The 19,029-nt window shown below is 43.3% G+C and overlaps 2 protein-coding genes and 1 non-coding gene across 3 annotated transcripts; 2 read left to right on the top strand and 1 right to left on the bottom strand.

Moving 5' to 3' along the window:
* Positions 1-4,171: 4,171 nt before the first annotated feature.
* On the bottom strand, positions 4,172-8,731 carry LOC136522719 (uncharacterized). The gene is made up of 5 exons (XM_066516530.1): positions 8,306-8,731; positions 5,955-7,528; positions 5,752-5,871; positions 4,879-4,998; positions 4,172-4,799 (listed from the first exon to the last, which is right to left on the bottom strand). The coding sequence occupies exons 1-5, from the start codon at positions 8,549-8,551 to the stop codon at positions 4,517-4,519; spliced, it is 2,343 nt and encodes a 780-aa protein (XP_066372627.1). The 5' UTR covers positions 8,552-8,731; the 3' UTR covers positions 4,172-4,516.
* Positions 8,732-13,082: 4,351 nt separating this feature from the next.
* On the top strand, positions 13,083-13,154 carry TRNAD-GUC (transfer RNA aspartic acid (anticodon GUC)). The gene has a single exon. It is a non-coding gene; the product is annotated as a tRNA-Asp (tRNA).
* Positions 13,155-13,389: 235 nt separating this feature from the next.
* LOC136520804 (ruBisCO large subunit-binding protein subunit beta, chloroplastic-like) lies at positions 13,390-18,369 on the top strand. Its single transcript, XM_066514458.1, has 14 exons — positions 13,390-13,516; positions 14,417-14,571; positions 14,672-14,797; positions 15,152-15,289; positions 15,371-15,709; positions 15,810-16,044; positions 16,122-16,291; positions 16,379-16,456; positions 16,573-16,644; positions 17,043-17,147; positions 17,262-17,354; positions 17,435-17,527; positions 17,886-18,009; positions 18,090-18,369. Exons 2-14 carry the CDS (start codon positions 14,419-14,421, stop codon positions 18,101-18,103), a joined length of 1,740 nt encoding a protein of 579 aa, XP_066370555.1. The 5' UTR covers positions 13,390-13,516; positions 14,417-14,418; the 3' UTR covers positions 18,104-18,369.
* The last annotated feature ends 660 nt before the right edge of the window (positions 18,370-19,029 follow it).

Raw genomic sequence — 19,029 nt, 5'->3', positions numbered from 1 at the left:
TCTCCTTCTTGCACCTTCTTTCTTCTAACCTGGAAAGTTCAAAAACAGAGTTTTTATCAAAGCTGGGCATATATACATCAAGTACTTTAGGGAAAAAAATTGAGTTGCAGCCTGTCTATCTTAGAAATAGGGTAATTATTCAAAAAATTGAGAAATACTAAGTTGTGCTCCACCAGTCAACTTTGCCCAATGAATTAGACTCATGTATACTCCCTCCAGTCAACTTTGAATGACGTTTCTGACAGCCATTTTGGTTTGGTTGCAGTTCTACTACTCTGCTGTCCAAAACGTCATATAAAGATGACCGGAGGTCGGAGCAGTTTTTTTTTTTTTTTTTTTTTTGATGACGCTTGTTTTCTCTGTCATATGAGTTATCAACACTGAAACTCAAACTTGTTGGGAAATTCGGAAAGTGTAGCTAGTAATTGGCTAAAGCGTTAAAGCAGTTTAAAGACACTCTGCAAGTCTTCACTGCAAACTCTAGCGCCATCCAAGATCTTCCAGTGCTAAGGTCGATTGGGGGAAAGATATATTGAAGTGAAAACGAGGTCGGTAGTGTATCATGCATGTAGCAGGCAGAAACTATGACTATGAGCTATATTATATGCTGCTCAAACAAAATTCAAGACAAAACTCACACAATCCTTCGTAATACTGAGTCACAAAACTTTTTTTTTTTAGAAAGCGTGCCTAGCACGTGCTTCATTAAGGGAAGTTAGAGAAATAGATACACGACCCGAAGGCCACGACGGCGAGTTGCCGTTGGCGTACAACGGGTTGAACACAGACACAAATCACCGGCTCCAACCGTGCCCTGAGTCGCAAAACTCGCAACCACAAATGAGTGAATGACCTCGGCTCGCTGTAATTGCGAGCTTACCAATTAACATGTTGGCATTCAGTAAGACTAAACTGACTAGAACATATGTACACCAAAATGTTTCGATAGGAGAACACATCAAGATCGAAACATTTAGGGGTGGAAGGTGGAGGAGGAGAGATGCACCTGGAAGAAGGCGACTGAGGCCGGCGTGGGAGCAGCAGCCGCCGCCGGCGTGGAACACTAGCAACAAAAAATGGATGAGGAGAAGGGGAAGGGAAATGAGATGACGTCGAGGAGGAGATGGAGGAGGGGACTTGCCAGCTGGATCGACCGAGGAGCTGCACGACGGCGAGAGGCGGCGGTGCGAGGAGGACCACTCGAGGCGAGGTCCGGGTGGAGATTTTTCTCTCACCCGGCGTGGATCGGGCTGTGTTGTTACTGCTCTGGAAAAACTAATGAATACGTACGTTAATTAGTTCTATGAAATTTTTTCTCTGTTGAGTTTTTTCTTTGATGATGAAGTGCTGGGCCTCGCTGTCGGAGTTACAGGCGTAGTGGAGCTGGAGGTAGGCGATTCAAACGACGTTGCTGATGCAGTTGTAGAGTCAGGCTTGCTTGAGAACTGTACCAATGTATTAATCCATTGTCTCTGTGAAACTGATAAATAATAGTATATTAATCCATTGTCTTCTTGTAGCAAGTGTTTTGTCTATTTAATCCCTTGTCTTCTTGTAGCAATGTGCTTTTAAACTGTGTCTTGACCCTGCACATTTTAAAGACAGTCTACTGAATTCAGTAGCTGAGATATCTTTTTTTTTCTTTTTTCTTTTTTCTTTTTTTTTTGACAAGTTCACCTGCATTTCCATTGCTTAGTGCCAAACTGGCATGAATATTTAAGATTACATCATTTGTTCACGGCGTGATCATAATAGGAGGAAGGAAGGGAAGAAACTTTCTCAGAGCGTTTACAGAGCAATTACATAGCATTCGTAAAAACACCAACCCATAGGTCTGCAATATCCCTATCTTTCTTTGGGGGCAATCTCAGCTAGTCAGTTTCCAGAGCACTGCGTCGGAAACACAGGATGCTAACATTTGGCGATGTCCAGCCATTTCTGATCTGAAAACCACCCCATTTCTGCGTTTCCGAAGCTGCCGACAACAGAGAGCTATGAATATCGCGAAATGTTTTCGAGGAATGTTGTGCGGACATTGGACTCCATGGATGTTAGCCCTTGTTTAGTTGGACCTCAAAATCCAAAAAGTTGCTACAGTACCTATCACATCGAATGTTTGCGGCCCGTGCATGGAGCATTAAATATAGACGAAAAGAAAAACTAATTGCACAGTTTGGTGGAAAATTACGAGACGAACGTTTTAAGCCTAATTAGTCAATGTTTGGACACTATTTACCAAATAAAAACGAATGTGTTACAGTAGCCCCAAAATCCAAATTTCGTAAACTAAACAAGGGCTTACTTATCGCCCCGGAACTGAGAGAAGGCAAGGGCAGGCCGATTTTATCCCAGAATTCACATGCAAACGGGCACCCAAGGATCACATGATCTGCTGTCTCCTCAGCTTACTGACATACTTCACAGATCGCAACATGCTTTTTCAGGAGATTGGACCTGCTCGGGATCCTGCCTTGGACCCAACAGCCAACACATGAAGAACTGAACACGTCTTGGGGCATGAGTTTCCCGGACGAATTTTGCAGCCGGCAAGGGCGTGCCATCCCACGATTTCAAAAGCCTATAGAGAGAGAGAGAGAGAGATGATGCTCGGTACGAGCAAGAAAAGCGGAGCATAAGGTACATTCGTATTTGCGGGGCGTAAAAATCAGCAATCCTAGGATTAAGGATACAGAACCATAACAATTTAGAAAAGTATCCAGGCGCTAATTGAGATAAACATCATTGCTTAAGCACTAACCAAACTGGCACGCTGAAACCATGCATTTTACCAACACGGTTCTATTCCCCAAAGACAGCCGGCATCAGACAACCAATAATTTACTGCTATCACTGCTATATATAAGCACTGACCAAACCAGTTTTAGACCGCCTCAGATGGTTTCCAAATAGCTAGTCTAGGAAAAAAATTTATTGGCTATCAAGGAGAGAAATCAAACCAAATAGCTAGTGTAGCACGATCTTCTAGAAACAATTCTCTCACAGCTCATATAACCCTGCATTAAAGTGTTCATTTTTTATTATTTCTAAGTCTCATCTAGCTAGCTATTTATAAATTATCATTGAGAACGCCCTCGTGGAACAGTGAGAGTCTTCCTCGATACGATGGCAGCACCCGTCAGGAAAGCCAATAAGTGGAAGGCAACACAAAAAAAAACTAATTAACTCAATGGGTGCTGCCTAAACCATCTTTCCTTTTTTGATGATCTCACTGCAGTTAAGGTATGCAGACTAAAATGCAGATGAAACTGAGCATGATGATTAATTGAATGGGTAGCCTGCATAAACTCTCTCTCTCTTTTGATGATCTATCTCGCTGCAGCGCTAAGGGATACAAATTAAAATGTAGATTAAAAAACTATTGGACGGAGCCTGATGGCATGGGAGGGAGGACGCTGCAGCATATAGCAGCTCGGTGTGGTTCTGTCAATTGCAGCTGGAATCAAATAGATCGTCCTGCTTGTGTGGAAGCAGCAAAAACATTTGGTTGTAAAAAAGTTAGAAAAATATCACAATGTACTGGCACACACAGAATGATGAAGGAGGAGCCTTGCCCAAATCGTCATGCGCATCTTATCAGCGCGCCTTTGTCCCTGTCGTCACATTAAAAACTTTAACACGTCCATCAGCCGTCCAGGCGAGCTAGCTGAGGACGACGAGTGCAAGCGGAGTCCAAATTTAGTTTAACCGACGTACGCCTCATGCATGGGTCTATAAATAACACACAGAGGAACCGAGCACGCCGGGGACGGCGACGGGGAGGGAGAGAGAGGAGAGGATGGAGAGGAGAGGATGGCGGCGGCGGAGCCAGCAGCGATTCAAATGCAACACACGCTCCCACCACAGTCGCACTGTAGACATTGTGATTATCATTGCTGCAGGATTCGCCGCTGTCGCCTTCGCAGCAGCTGCCTTGGTGTGCGTTTCCTGACGCCGCCGCGTCATCATCCCCAGTCGACAACTCCCGCAAGCAGTACTCTATCTAGTTAAATAAAGGGAAAATTGGTTCTGTAGCATCGAAAGATCGCGACTTCCATAAAATACCATTGAAAGACATCGGTCCCGTAAAATACCACTGAAAGGTGCACACGTGAACTGAAAGTACCATTCTGTTAGATTTGAGCATTAGGTCTGTTAACTGAGACCAAAATACCCCCAAACCGGTAAGCTCTAAAAACATACGAATCAAGGCCCAAACTGGTACAGGAGCTCTAAAAACATAAGAATAAAGTACATGGCATGAACTCACAGCATTTTAACACATACAAGTCACCATATGCACTAAATATTAACCAAGCACATGAAAAATATTCTGGTTCAACACATGGACTAATATTGACCAACACATCTTGCAAGCACATGGCCAAATAGGTTCACAGTACAGGAACCATATTGGTCTGATCCAACACATGCAGAACAATACATGCCCAAAATAGGTTCAGTACATGACTTTTTCATACAGCAACAGTTCAATAAAATGATTCAGGATCACACTAGCCTAGTTTATGATGACCCTCCTAGCAATGCCTCCTGGTGATGTATCCAGTTGTGCTGCCATTCGTCTTGTTATTGGCCCTGGACTCACTGGTGTGCTTGGTGGTCTTGTTGGTGTAGAAACAGAAGTTGCCATCCTTCTTGTTGTTGGTCCTAGACTAACTGGTGCTTGGATGGCTAAGGAAGTAGAGGGGCTAGCTGTAGTTGTACCAGGTGATTGAGTGACTAAAGAAGTAGAGGTTATTCCTGTATCATTCTTTGAAGTACCACCTCCTCCCTTTCTTTTCCTACATAACAGCAATGTAATCAAGTCATTTTGCATGTAGGGTAATTCAGCTAGAACATGAAACTTGAAGTTCAACTTACCTAGGTTCAACAGCAAGTTTAGTAGGGGGCTCAGAAGAAGTAGAGGTTCCTGTAGCATTCTTCTTGGACTTTTTGGAAGCATTCTTGCATTTTGAAGTACCACATCCTCCCTTTCTTTTACTACAGAACAGTAATGTAATCAAATCATTTTGCATGTGGGAAAAAAAAGAAATCGATTCTGTGGTACATCTTCTATCATGGGCAGTCAGCTAGGCTTATGGTCCCAGACGCCACTATGTCAGATCAGATCCGACCTGCCATACTGCTGCCTTGGCTGACCGGCCCGTAACCAACAGACTGCCCATGACATCTTCCAGTGATAGTCTAGTTTATAACCAACTATATATATATATATATATATATATTCTGGAAATATGGACTGAACACATTTTTAACAGGTTAGCATTCTCCTATCTATTTTTTAGTTAGCATTGAATACCTTGACTTATAATCACAGAGACAAGTTCCTTAAACTTGATGCAACTGCTCATGAAGCACTACAGATTTTTCAAGTAGATAAACACCCTAGTTACATGGGAATTGGAAGGGCTAAAGAAGGGTAAGAAACTGCAGGTTCTCAGTTTTTGGCATGCTCAACAAGGTAAAAAACCTCTTTCTTTATTTACTTCTTTTCTGAAAAGCACTGACTGCGTGCACTTGAACAAAGTTGGCACTCTAGAATGCTAGTGCTTTGTGGAACTGTTACTACTAGTCACAAATAATTGTGGTCTGGACACTAACAGGAATCTAGTTGGCTTCAACCTGCAGAACATACAGTGATATACTCTGCAGTATGGCAGATTTTCCTAAGCAACCACATGAACTAAAACTTGTATCCTACTGCAAGTTTGAAGAAGTAGAGGTTCAACTTACCTAGGTGCAACAGCAAGTTCAGTAGGGACCTCAGAAGAAGTAGAGGTTCCTGTAGCATTCTTCTTGGACTTTTTGGAAGCATTCTTGCAGTTTGAAGTACTTGGTTTTTCTTTCCTTTTCCTACATAATAGCAAGGTAATCAACAATTATACTCAAAAGGAATTGGTATTGTACTAAGTGATAGGAGCATAAAATTAATTTACCTAGATTTAGTAGGTATGGGTTGTGGTAATTCAACACCAAGTTCAGTAGGGGGCTCACGACAACCCTTCTCTATGTGCCCAAAGTTGAAGCATCTTTTGCATTGGTAAGGACCCCTTTTTCCTGGCTCACCCTTACTCTTCAGCCTTTTCACTCTTGGCCTACCCGCGGACCTTTCTAGCTTTGGAGGCAACATTTGAAACCCGGGATCAACAATAGGCCACTGTGACTTGCCAACCATTGGGTTCACCTCAAACTGATAAGTAGCCTTGAAACGATGAACTGAGTAGTAGTCATGCACATAGTCATCAAGTTTTATTTGTCTCAAGGAACCTATAAAGGCAATAACATGTGTGCAAGGTTTACCGGAAATATGCCACTGCCCACATGAACATGTCTTGCTTTCAAGATCCACAGCATGCCTCCAAGGATAGTTGTCCTTAGTCAATCCAGATACCTCAGCCTTGAGACCACCACTCCCCTTAATTGTGTACTTCAAGTTTCTACTCTTCATTTTTAGCTCATTTATAATACTAGGGAGAATGGACCCTTCAAGTTTGTTAGCTATATGCTGCCTCATAGCTATCTTTTCCATGATCATACCCCTAATTGTGTCCACGAGGACATCCACAGGGAACCCTTTGGTCTCTTTAATCCAGTTGTTGAAGGACTCTGATATGTTGTTATTCACATAATCAACCTTGCATTCCCCTGAGAACTTAGCTCGAGACCAAATTTGTTTGTGCTCTGCTTGCAAGTAAGGAATTGCTGCTGGACAATTCTCTCCAATTTTGTCCCAAAGCCAGTGATGCCTCCTAGGAGTACATGCCCAAGCACAAGGCCACATGTACTTTAGCACATCTCCATCGAAGTGCTTTCTAAAATTCTGCATGAGGTGCCTAAAACACTCTCTATGCTCAACGTCACCTTGGAAGACGTCGTGGACTGCTATCTCTAAGCCTTTGCAAGCATCTGTGTGTATTGTGAGTCCATGTGGAGTTCCAATTGCTCTCTTCAATTGCTTCAGAAACCATGTCCAATTAGCTTTTGTCTCCTTGTAAAAAATTCCATATGCCACCGGGTACATCCAATTATGTCCATCAATTGCTGTTGCTGCAGCTAGCTGTCCATTATATTTACCTGTGAGGTGAGTAGAATCAACCCCTAGGTATGGCCTGCAACCAGCGAGAAATCCATTCACACATGCTTTGATGGCCACAAACATCCTACAGAAATAGACTTGACCATCCTTTTTGTTCTTCCTGCAATCAATCTCTACTATGCTTCCAGGACATGTACCTTCTAACTCGGCTTTGAAACTCCACAGCATTCTAAAACTTTCGTCCCAAGTGCCATGTAGGCCTTTTAGTGCAAGTTGCCTTCCTTCCCACACCTTATTATATGACATTTTGATCGGGAACTGTCTTTCAAGCTCAACTTGCAATTTCTTTGCTCCTAGGTCTGGAGTAGACTTGAGTATATCTGTTGCTCTGTCAGCAATCCAGGCTTTGCTAGCCTCCTTACCCCTCACTTGGCTGGTGCTAGCACAGGTATGGCTAGAACCTATTGACACAACCTGAAAATAATAGAAGATATGGGATCTGAATTTAGTGTTTAAATATGTAGAGAACATAAAAAATAAAACATTCTGTACATTCTAAAAATTATGGGTAGAACATGAAAACAACAATTAGTATACCATGAAAGTGGGGCAACCAAGAAACAAAGCATGGTCACTGATCAGGAATAGCTAGTGAAATCAGATACTTCTATTCTGCTACAAAGATTTTTGGGGCTGCAAATGCCCCTCTCATGGCAAACAAGTAAGGAGAATAAAACCAAGGCATAAGGAAAAGCGCTGCAAATGCCCCTCTCATGGCCCCAAATGTTGCGAAGTATTTTTGGGGCTCCCATGCACAGACACCCCCTCTGGGCACCTGTTCGGGCCTTCAATAACAGCAGAAGAGCCCCGGTGAAACAGCACACCGAATGTTACAGATCATTATACATCAAACTTAGTTTTGGAATGCACTACATTTTCAGATTCTCATACTACGTTTCAGCTACATGTTGGTCCATCCAATGTCCTTAAATCATCTAGGACCACCCCGTGTTGTTGTTAAGTCTCACTGTATAGCATCATGATCATCAATAATGGAGAAAATAGTGTGATGAAATCTTAAATAAATTGCTACAAATACGGTTCTTCAGTGTAACAACCAAATTGTTATCATAATATCATCATTACCATGATGCAGGCATCTTGCTTTAAATATGTAGAGAACATGAAAAATAAAACATTCTGTACATTCTAAAAATTATGGGTAGAACATGAAAACAACAATTAGTATACCATGAAAGTGGGGCAACCAAGAAGTTTCTTTGCATGAACTTTCCATTCACACTCTGAATCTGCACATCTTGCCCTATATCTTGATTTATCACTATGCTCTACAAATGTTTGAAACTCCCTTTTTATGGCATATTGCTTAATCATCAGTATGAAGGCCTTTTTGTCAGTAAATGTCGAACCTTCCTTTATATCAGGGTTGTCTCTGTCATATGTAGTGAGTGCAACATATGGAGTATCTTGCATCATGGTGGCTTCATCACTTGGCACTGCCTCAGGATCTGTAGCTTCAGTTACATCCTTGCTGCTCTCTATTTTCTTCTTTTCTTGCTGCACTTTCTCATTGCTTCCTACTTCAGGTACCTTCCTAAAATACCTCCACTCTTCATCAACTCCAACTGGATCATCTCCCTCATGGTCAACACCCGGCTCCATATATTGGTCACCTTCCTCCTCCTCTTCTATTCTAGAAGGACCAGCAGCTGTAACACCAAGTTGAGGTTCCATGGCCCATTCTAGACCATCCAATTCTGCACTCACATGCATCTCCTTGAATTTTTCTGTGACCTCAAGTTGTAAGTCATTCTCTTCATCGGTCACTTGTCTTTCAATCTCAATTAAAGCCATATCAACATGCTCACATCTATCTACGGTCATGATAAACTCCACCATTTTTGAGGCTCGCAGCAAAGTTAGAAGCTCTTGGTCCGTACCAAGGCGAATTGTTAGATTACTCTCACCCACAAACCAAAAGTTTGCCTCCTGATAACTAGCCCAACTAAAGTGCTTGAACACATCATTTTCCATATCAATGATGGAGTACTCTTCTGCATCCACCCACCAGTCCAAGCATCTACCCTTTTTGTACACAGATCGACCATCCTCAACAGTTGAGTAGGAAGAAACATCAATCACTACTCGACATGCATTGTTTGGATCGATCCTGAAATAGTAGCAGTGCAAAAAAAATTAACATTGCTTCCAGATGCCCTTTCTCATCGGTGACCATCCTCACACCACGTGAAATCGTACACACAAATCGGACTTCGTAACTAATTTCAGTTGTACTATGAACCATGAAGTAGATAGCTAGGGTTTCATTCTTACCCGTCGAGGATCTCAGATCGATGCATTGTTCCACCGCATGCGCACTGGAGGAGGATGAGTCACGACCGGCGCAACACGCAGTCGAGGAGGAGGAGGTGGTGGACGGTGCAGGCGGCGCGGCCTCCGCGTGACGGGCGGCCCGCGACGGACGGCGTGGCCTCCACACGGGGAGCGGCCTGCGTGCGAAGAGGAAGCCGCGGCAGCCGGCGTAGGAGGCCCTCGGAGCTCCCAGGCGGACGGCGGACGGACGGAGGCGGCGCGGCCTCCGCACGACGAGCGGCCCGCGGCGGACAACGCAGGCGGCGCGGCCTCTGCGCGAGTACCAGCCCGCGGCGGACGGCACGGCCTCCACACGGGGAGCGACCTGCGCGGGAGAGGAAGCCGCGGCGGCTGGCGCAGGAGGCCCTCGGAGCTCCCAGCGGCCTGCGGACGCGCGGAGGCGGCGCTCCCAGGCGGAACCGAGCGCGGCGCGGCTCTCCCAGCCGTTTCGGCGCAGCTCACTTTCCCGTATGTGGACAGGGATGAGGATAAGGCAAGGGCAAAAATGTCACTTAATTTTTGGAGTTTAGGTCAAATGAACGCACCTGAGCGTAAAACCTGACGGAGTGCTAATTTTAGTTCACGGTGACAACTTTCAGTGCTATTTTATGGGGCCAAACTTTTTCAGTGGTATTTTACGGAGGTCGCAACCTTTCGATGCTACAGAACCAATTTTCCCTTAAATAAATAATAAAGTTAAATATAGTCGGCAACAACAGCAGTACGGCTAAAGGCGGACCCAGTACAAGGAGCGGGGCACGTGCCCCCACTCAAATTCTAGGTGTGATACATAATTTTTCTAGAAATATTTAAGGATGGCAGAGTGATACATAATTTATGTGACACAAAATTGGTGTTAATAGGCTCGTATTAAGGGGGTGTTTAGTTACCCAAAATCCAAACTTTGGCAATATGCAAAAAGAAGATTATCCGTCACATCAAACTTACAGTACATGCATGAAGTACTAAATGTTGACGAAATCAAAAACTAATTGCATAGTTTGGTTGTACTTTGCGAGACGAACGTTTTGAGCCTAATTAGTCAACGATTGGACAATTATTATCAAATACAAACGAAATGCTACAGTGCACTACAGTCACTACAGTGAATTTGCCACTGCCGCAACTAAACGAGGGCTAAGAAAATACTTGCATATGACTATACTTTTGGATCACATATCATGTAAATGAAATGTTAATAGACGAATCATATATATTTGCCCTAACTAAATAAAATACGGTCAGAAAAGAAAAATGGATGCAGTATTTACTACTCATATTAACAAGCTAGGAACACTATATTCTAATTAGCACTAATCAAATTTTTCATTCCAATTTGCCTCTATTCATAAGTTTGGTATCCCACAACCATGATTTTCTCGAGCACTAAGAGATCTAGCTGGCTAGGGTGATAAATATAGTTGTCAATATAGCGAGTGATCACGTGTAGTACAGTGCATGCTCCTCTATAATAGCACACTGCTTTCTCAGAGCTAAGCTAGGAGGCGAGCACGAGCACACGCCGAGGAGAGGGAGAGGATGAGGGAGATTGATGCACCGGCTCCGGCGGCATCTATGCATATGCAAGATCAAGATAGTACCAGCGCAGCATTCACGAAGGAAGATAAAGTCGTCACCATAGTCGGAGCTGCAGTCGCCGTCGTCGCAGTGCTCGTCGTCGTCGGTACCAGCTGGAGGTGGAGCTCGGTGGCCTCCGCGCCCATAGTCGGAGCTGCAGTCGCCGTCGTCGCAGTGCTCGTCGTCGTCGGTACCAGCTGGAGGTGGAGCTCGGTGGCCTCCGCGCTGCTAGCAACAGCGGCGACAGCCCCGCCCACAGCGATGACAGTATGCGCACGTTCATCATGCACTAGCCGAGCGCGGAGTCGTCGCCGTCGTCGTCGTCAGCAGGAGCGGGGGCATGTGCCCCCACTCAAATTCTAGTTTTTTAAAGAAAGAATATGCCCTCATTCGTGTAGATGTAGAGGTCCATAAGTAAAACACCTCCTTCCTATGATCCATCCCTCTCACCTCCTATAGTCCTCCATCCCCGTCCGGCGATGGTGTCCCTCAAATCTCCCTGGCTGTCCGGCCTCTGATCCGCCGCACAGCAGATGAACGGTATAGCCACCAAGAACCAGGTGGCGGTGTTGCTCCCCTGTTTCATCTTCCTGACTATACGTGATCGTCTCCGCCGAGGTGTGTATGTTGCATTGGTGATCCCTCTCCAATCTCCATCAAGTACTGATTGGCTTGTGGTTCCGTCCGTCCGTCTCTTACATGCATTTTACATGCTAGTCTCTCTCTACTTGCATTGCTCTGCTCTACACTGCATGCACCGATCTTAATAACTCTGAAGATCATCGCCGGGAATAGGGTCTACTTTTCATTATAACCTAGTTGTTTGTGTCAAATGCCCATATGTCGGCCCGTTTATATTTGAGTTCTTGCTCATTTAGAGCGAGGCTCAATTTTGGTTGGTTGTGCTTAGCCACGGTTTAGGCGCCACTGTGATTCTTCCTCTCGACGGCCTTTTAGCCCAAATCTAATTAGCTACGCTTAGCCTATATGGTTTGACCATGGTGTCTTCATCTACAAACCTATTTTCAAGGCCAATAGTGACATACAGCGATAAAAAAAAACATAGTTGTGGCTTGTCCTCATGGATTTGTAGTTTCAAACTCCAAGTAATAAATATCTATTCAGGCTAGCAACTGTCACAACAAAATCGAATGTTAATTACAAGTATGTCAGGATATGTTTACTTATATTGTATCTTGTCAGTTATTCGTTATAGTGCTTACTACAAAATCGACATCTTTATTGCAAAATGATCCGAGAGTTTAAAGCAAAATTGCATAATGTCCTAATAAGAAGCAACTAGTTTCTTGAATTTGTACACATCAAGCTGTTATAGGAGCTTGGACATGAAGTAAGAAAGAATTTGGGAGAAAACTATGTTAAAATTCAGAAGAAAACACGGGCATGGTTGCCTAAATTTCATTGAAATTGGATAAATATAAATACTCTAGGATCACAAATTTTAGTAAAAGTTACTAAGAATTATCGTGAACGAAAAAAAACACAAATCCCAAATGTAATACATTTAGATTCTGATATGCTAGTCGACCATCAATGTAGATCTAGTTCTGGTGTCGTCATATCACCAGTTCCAGGTTGTTATAACAGAGCTCACTCTAGTGCCATGCGCGCCACTTCGCCACTCCTACACGCACACAAACACTGTCCTCTGTATATTAAAAAGGTAGTGTAAAAAACTCTAGTCATAAATATTTTGTGCCCTTAAGTCGTTTGAAGTTAGTGGTTTTAAAAACCTTGCTGCTACTTTGACTCTAATATACGTCTATGTATCTATAAAATATAACATAGTCATATTTTTCATAAACTACATTGTCCAAAAACAAATTGGAACTTAAACACATAAAAACACAACTTATAGGGCATGTTTGTTTGACTTCCAGTTCTTGCCCAACTAAAAAAATAATAATGGCAAGCCCAACTAAAAACAAATGATTTTGGTAGTCAATGCTAGCTTTCGAGCTGTTGGCTTCGCACAATTTCAAACGAAGAAATTACATCCGATATCTATGCATAGCCAGTGCACCCTAGCGTCCAGGTCGTTGTAGTATAGTGGTGAGTATTCCCGCCTGTCACGCGGGTGACCCGGGTTCGATCCCCGGCAACGGCGTTTACTTTTTAAATTTTATTTTTTGTCGCCGTCTGTAGCTTCTCAGCCCAGGCCCAAGCTTTATTATTAGTTAGTGAGCAGGCAGGCCATACCTTCATCTTGGCCCATTCAATCAATCAAAGAAAGAAAAACGCATTGTGGTGCTGCTTCGCTTCTAGACACTTCCACAGCGGCCGAGGCTGCTAAACCCTGGCGCGGTGTGTTATTTAACACCTCATCCCTTCCGCCTCTACCCCGCCCCTCGCAACACGCAGCTGCGACCCCAGCCCCAACCCGAGACCCTCCCGAGGCCGCCAGCCTTATCCTCTCCTCCGCCTCCGCAATCCCCCGGCTCCAATCCATCCGCAAGCGCGGCCGGCAAGGTGAGTCCCCAGCCCGAGCTACCGTGCTCCTTCCCCGCCCCCTCTAATTCGAGGCCCCTCCGCGCTCTCGGCGGGGTTTAGCTGCCGTGGTCTGATGATTCGGTGGAGCTGGAACTGGATTCCCGCGCAGCTCCAGTTCGGTGGGTCATGGGTTTCGTCGCGAGGTGGTTCGTGTTCGTCCGTGTAGATAGATAGATTGGATTGGTGGCGAGTAGGTTTGGGATGGGGATGGAGGTGTTGCTGTCTAGAGCTAGTTTCACCCGAATGCTGTGGGCAGTTGGGGGCTTGGGGCTCGTGAATCTCGCGGGGTCTGTACTCGTGCGACGTGCTGCTGTTGTTAGCTTGATGGAATTGGCACATTGGTTTCAATTCTAAAACATGGCGTTTTAGAGGTTTCTACGGTTCATGCTCAATCAGTGGATTGACTGTTGGTGGGGTGGATTGGGATTCACCTGTTCCATTTGTCTGACACTGTATATGTACATGCTTTGTGCATTGCCACTTGGGTAGCATAAAAACGAAAATTCCAGCAATTGTATGTATGTATGTTAGGCTACCATTAAATTGTTACACAAGTTGGGCAAAATTGCTGGAGTGTGTGAATAGCATCTGAATTTGAAGTTCTGTGGTCATGTGCGTCAGTGTGTATGTGTGTGTGTCCTTTCCATTTGCATCAGAGGTAGCGTCTGTCCGCAGCAGTGTGTAATCCGCCATGCAATTTGGTTAGGTATTGATACCTCATTACATGCAGTGAAGGCAAAGGATGCTGCGTTCTATTGTTCAGTAAATAAAAAAAAAATGTGCTTCTGTTAGTTCATGCTTGCGACATGGTCAGGTTATGGATTATATGTTTGCTTCAATTGTTTTCTCATGCTAATGTGACTCCTGCTGCACATGTAGACATGGCTTCGACATTCGGTGCCACTTCTACAGTTGGCCTTATGGCTGCTCCAACAGGGAAGAATGTGCGCCTTCAGAGGAGGACTAACTTCAGAGTAAAAGCAGCCAAGGAGCTGTACTTCAACAAGGATGGCTCAGCTATCAAGAAGCTCCAGGTGAGCTTCACATTTATCATCTGCCGCTCTTTTTATTTATGATATGACAATGTGCTGTTGACCCTTAACCAGGCGCTAATCGGTTTTCTCTATATTTCAGACTGGAGTCAATAAGCTTGCAGACCTAGTTGGAGTTACACTCGGACCAAAGGGAAGGAATGTCGTTTTGGAGAGCAAGTATGGCTCTCCTAGGATTGTTAACGATGGTGTTACAGTTGCAAGAGAGGTACAGTGCAATGTTATCATGGTTGCACCTAGAATTTTCTTGCTAGCTGGTAAATTACATAACGCTGTCAATTTTTTTCATTCTTGTCATATGTGTTTTGCAGGTCATATTCTTATGACCCATTTAATGCATAAACTTTAGAAGATCAACAGAAACATATACTTGTTAAATGTTGTATATACAATATTGATGATGCACCATTTAATTTTTACCATAATGTCATAATGATTGTTGCAAAAATATTGATTTTTGTTAATGAATTGAGTCTGTTCTGAAGGTTTATGGGTCATCATGCTAGTAGTATCATTTTTTTTAAGTTCATGTTGCACTTAAGTAATAATTGTTATTCTGTAGGTTGAGCTGGAGGACCCTGTGGAAAACATTGGAGCTAAATTGGTCAGGCAAGCTGCAGCTAAGACCAATGATCTAGCTGGAGATGGGACAACCACCTCCGTGGTCCTTGCTCAGGGACTGATTGCTGAGGGTGTTAAGGTGTGCCACTAGCTGAAATTTGTTGCTACTTGTATTGAATGTTGAATTATTGTTTTCGAAGCTAAATACTCTCTTTTCCAGGTTGTGGCAGCTGGTGCTAATCCTGTCCAGATTACTCGTGGTATCGAGAAAACAGCGAAAGCACTAGTTGAAGAACTACGTAAGTTGTCTAAGGATGTTGAAGGTAGCGAGCTTGCAGATGTTGCTGCAGTTAGTGCTGGCAACAACTATGAAATCGGTAACATGATAGCAGAGGCCATGAGCAAGGTTGGTCGGAAGGGTGTGGTTACCCTTGAAGAGGGGAGGAGTTCTGAGAACTTTCTCTATGTTGTGGAGGGAATGCAGTTTGACCGTGGTTATATCTCTCCGTACTTTGTAACAGACAGTGAGAAAATGTCTGCCGAGTACGAGAACTGCAAGGTAACATGGGAAATCTGAGATATCAATTTGATTTTTTTGCCGTTTATTGCTTTCCTGTTTCAGACTATTAATGCTACTGTCTTTCATCTTCATTGTTCAGCTGCTTTTGGTTGACAAGAAGATCACCAACGCAAGGGATCTTATCAACGTTTTGGAAGAAGCCATCAGAGGTGCATACCCAATCCTGATAATTGCTGAGGATATTGAGCAGGAGGCTCTTGCTACCCTTGTTGTCAACAAGCTTAGAGGATCTTTGAAGATTGCTGCCATCAAAGCTCCTGGTTTTGGAGAGCGCAAGACTCAGTACTTGGATGATATTGCCATCCTTACTGGAGGTAAGCTAAACTTCTGTTCTAGAGCATCCTTATGATCATCTATGCTCCTTATTTATAAGCATTCTTCGTGTCTGCAGCAACTGTAATCAGAGATGAAGTTGGGCTGTCACTTGACAAGGCTGACAAATCAGTCCTTGGAACAGCTGCAAAGGTTGTTCTTACCAAAGAGTCGACAACAATTGTTGGTGACGGCAGCACCCAGGAAGAAGTGACTAAAAGGGTTGCGCAGATTAAAAATCTGATTGAGGTCTGACCTTTTCCTGTTCTCTTTGCTCATTTGACTTACTGCTCAGGTGAAAGTCTGAAACTCTGTTTTTATCAACCTAATTTGCAGGCAGCAGAACAAGAATACGAAAAGGAAAAACTCAATGAGAGGATAGCAAAGCTTGCTGGTGGTGTTGCTGTCATTCAGGTATTATCAAGTACATGGATCGCAAAGTTTGTGTTATTTGTTCAACGTTATTATCATCGATTCAGTGTTGTAAGTATGGTGGATAGCTGTAATTCATGTCTGGTGTTGCCTGACAGGTGGGAGCACAAACAGAAACTGAACTAAAAGAGAAGAAGTTGAGAGTTGAGGATGCGCTAAATGCAACTAAGGTAAGTTGTCAGAGTTATTAACCATTTTGTGCTGCCAGATTTGTATTTGTTTCATGAGGAATACTTCCTCTGATCTAGGTTTGTTCTAAGTCCAACCTTTGTAACTTTGACAGGCAAAATGTATAATAATATATAATCTTGAATTGAAAAAAAAAACATACATTGAAAAAGTAGTTTTCACAATAGACGAATTTTGTTGTCAATCTATGTAAATTTTTTTATATTATATGGACCATGGTTAATGTTTAGATAGTTTACTTACAAAAGACCTAGATGGGCTTATATTTGTGATTGGAGGAAGTAAGAATTAGTCCATATTCTTTCCTGAAGCATTCTGCATTTTCTGCCGATTTTTCTTTTGGTTACATATCACTAAAATTGCTTCTTTCTCTTCACAGGCTGCCGTCGAGGAAGGTATTGTTGTTGGTGGAGGGTGCACTCTTTTGCGGCTTGCAGCTAAAGTCGATGCCATCAAGGATACACTGGAGAACGATGAGCAGAAGGTGAAAACATAATCAGTAATCCCTTAATTCATTTGAAGGAGGAGGCTACAGAGCACAGCCTTGCTATACTTGAACCATTGGGCATTCCGAACTGACATGCTGAACTGTCATTAGGTTGGAGCTGAAATAGTAAGGAGGGCCCTGAGCTACCCACTTAAATTGATTGCTAAAAACGCTGGTGTCAATGGCAGTGTTGTCACTGAGAAGGTACAGTTTGTTTGCCGAAAATCTCACGCATGAGTTCACGGCATGGATCTGAATCTTATGTAAAATGTTTGCTGCACCAGGTCCTTTCTAACGATAACTTCAAGTATGGTTACAATGCTGCTACTGGACAGTACGAGGACTTGATGGCTGCTGGTATCATTGACCCCACCAAGGTTTGTGGCCCTAGCCCTATGGCTTTCCTATCTGTCTGCTGGAATACTAGTAGTTGGTTGATCTTGCAACTTCAGTCATCAATGCTTGTTCCCTACCATTGTGCTTCATTGTCATAACCAATTTGTCGAGTTCATTACCTTTAGCTCATAGCACAATTCTTTAATGTAACCTAACCTCAAATGGATCTAAAAGAACTTGAGAACTGCCAAAGGTAAAGTAGCAGCAATAGCCGGTAAAACTGAAAACAGCAGTCCTTGCACGATGTTGGCGCTATGATTGTTACATCTCTTTTCCCAACCGGTCTTTGGTAACTTCTTTTAGAGGAATAAAACCTCAAACCGCCATGAACTGTCGCAGGTGGTGAGATGCTGCTTGGAGCACGCCGCGTCGGTAGCCAAGACCTTCCTGACATCAGATGTCGTGGTCGTCGACATCAAGGAGCCGGAGGCCGCGCCCCTCGCTAACCCAATGGACAACTCTGGTAACTGACACTGCCATTGATGCTAGTTCTTTCCACATCCGTTGCATGTTCTAACCGTTTGCTGTGTCTGCCATGCCCAGGCTATGGATACTGATGAGATGATATGTCCAAGCCGCAGTTGCCCCATGGGACGAAGGTGATCACCATTATTTTTTGGTAGGCGAGAAGTCGGGTCGAGGTAGTTTTCAGATAAAAAAAATAGTGAGTTGTACGAACCAAAAGGCGAAAATAAGTGGAGGATCTGTAGCCCAAATTTGTGATGTAGACTGGAGACAAACTGCAGCCAGATCAAGCAGAAATTGCTGAGAGATTTTGTAACTGATTGCTGTTATGTTGAATGCAGTTTGCACACGACTAAAACACGAATTTAAAATGTGTCTGGCAATACATGAGTTTGTGCTGCATCGAAAGTTTCGAAACTGATCTTGAAACTGGTATCCTGGAGCCGTCTCGGGGAGCATTACATATTTTCCAAGCTTTTAGATTTGATGAACAACTCCGTCTGTTTGTTTTTAAAAGATGGATTAGGATCTGAAAAGTCTGTTTTTAAAAGACAGTATTAGTATTGGGAAAAGTCAATATAGAAGTATTTATTTTGTGACCATAAATTACACTTTTTATAATATGTCAGTACCGATTTACGATACATCACCAATTGCTATCGGATCAGTTTTGTAAAAAAAAAAAAAACTGTGGAAAAACATGTATAAATTTGAAATGGGATCAGTTTTGTACAAAAAAAAACTGAGGCAAAACATGTATCAATTTGAAATACTTTTTTTATAGGATAAATTAGAAAAATCTGTGGCAAAACATGTATAAATTTGAAATATTTTTTCTATAGGATAAATTTGAAATAAGTGCTAGTCACGCGTCCTATATTTTGAATTTGAAACAGAGAGCCTTCAAAACTTGTTGACAAACAAGAGGAATCGAGAGGGCCCACACATTTGAGAGCGTTCGAACGTGAACGTCCCTCTTTTGTCAGTCGTGGCGCGAGGTTCTCCGGGTCCACTTGTC

Source organism: Miscanthus floridulus, chromosome 18, assembly GCF_019320115.1.
Source record: "Miscanthus floridulus cultivar M001 chromosome 18, ASM1932011v1, whole genome shotgun sequence".
NCBI classification, from domain to species: Eukaryota; Viridiplantae; Streptophyta; class Magnoliopsida; order Poales; family Poaceae; genus Miscanthus; species Miscanthus floridulus.
Note: the sequence above shows the minus strand (reverse complement) of the source record. Positions and strands in the feature narration are given on the sequence as shown.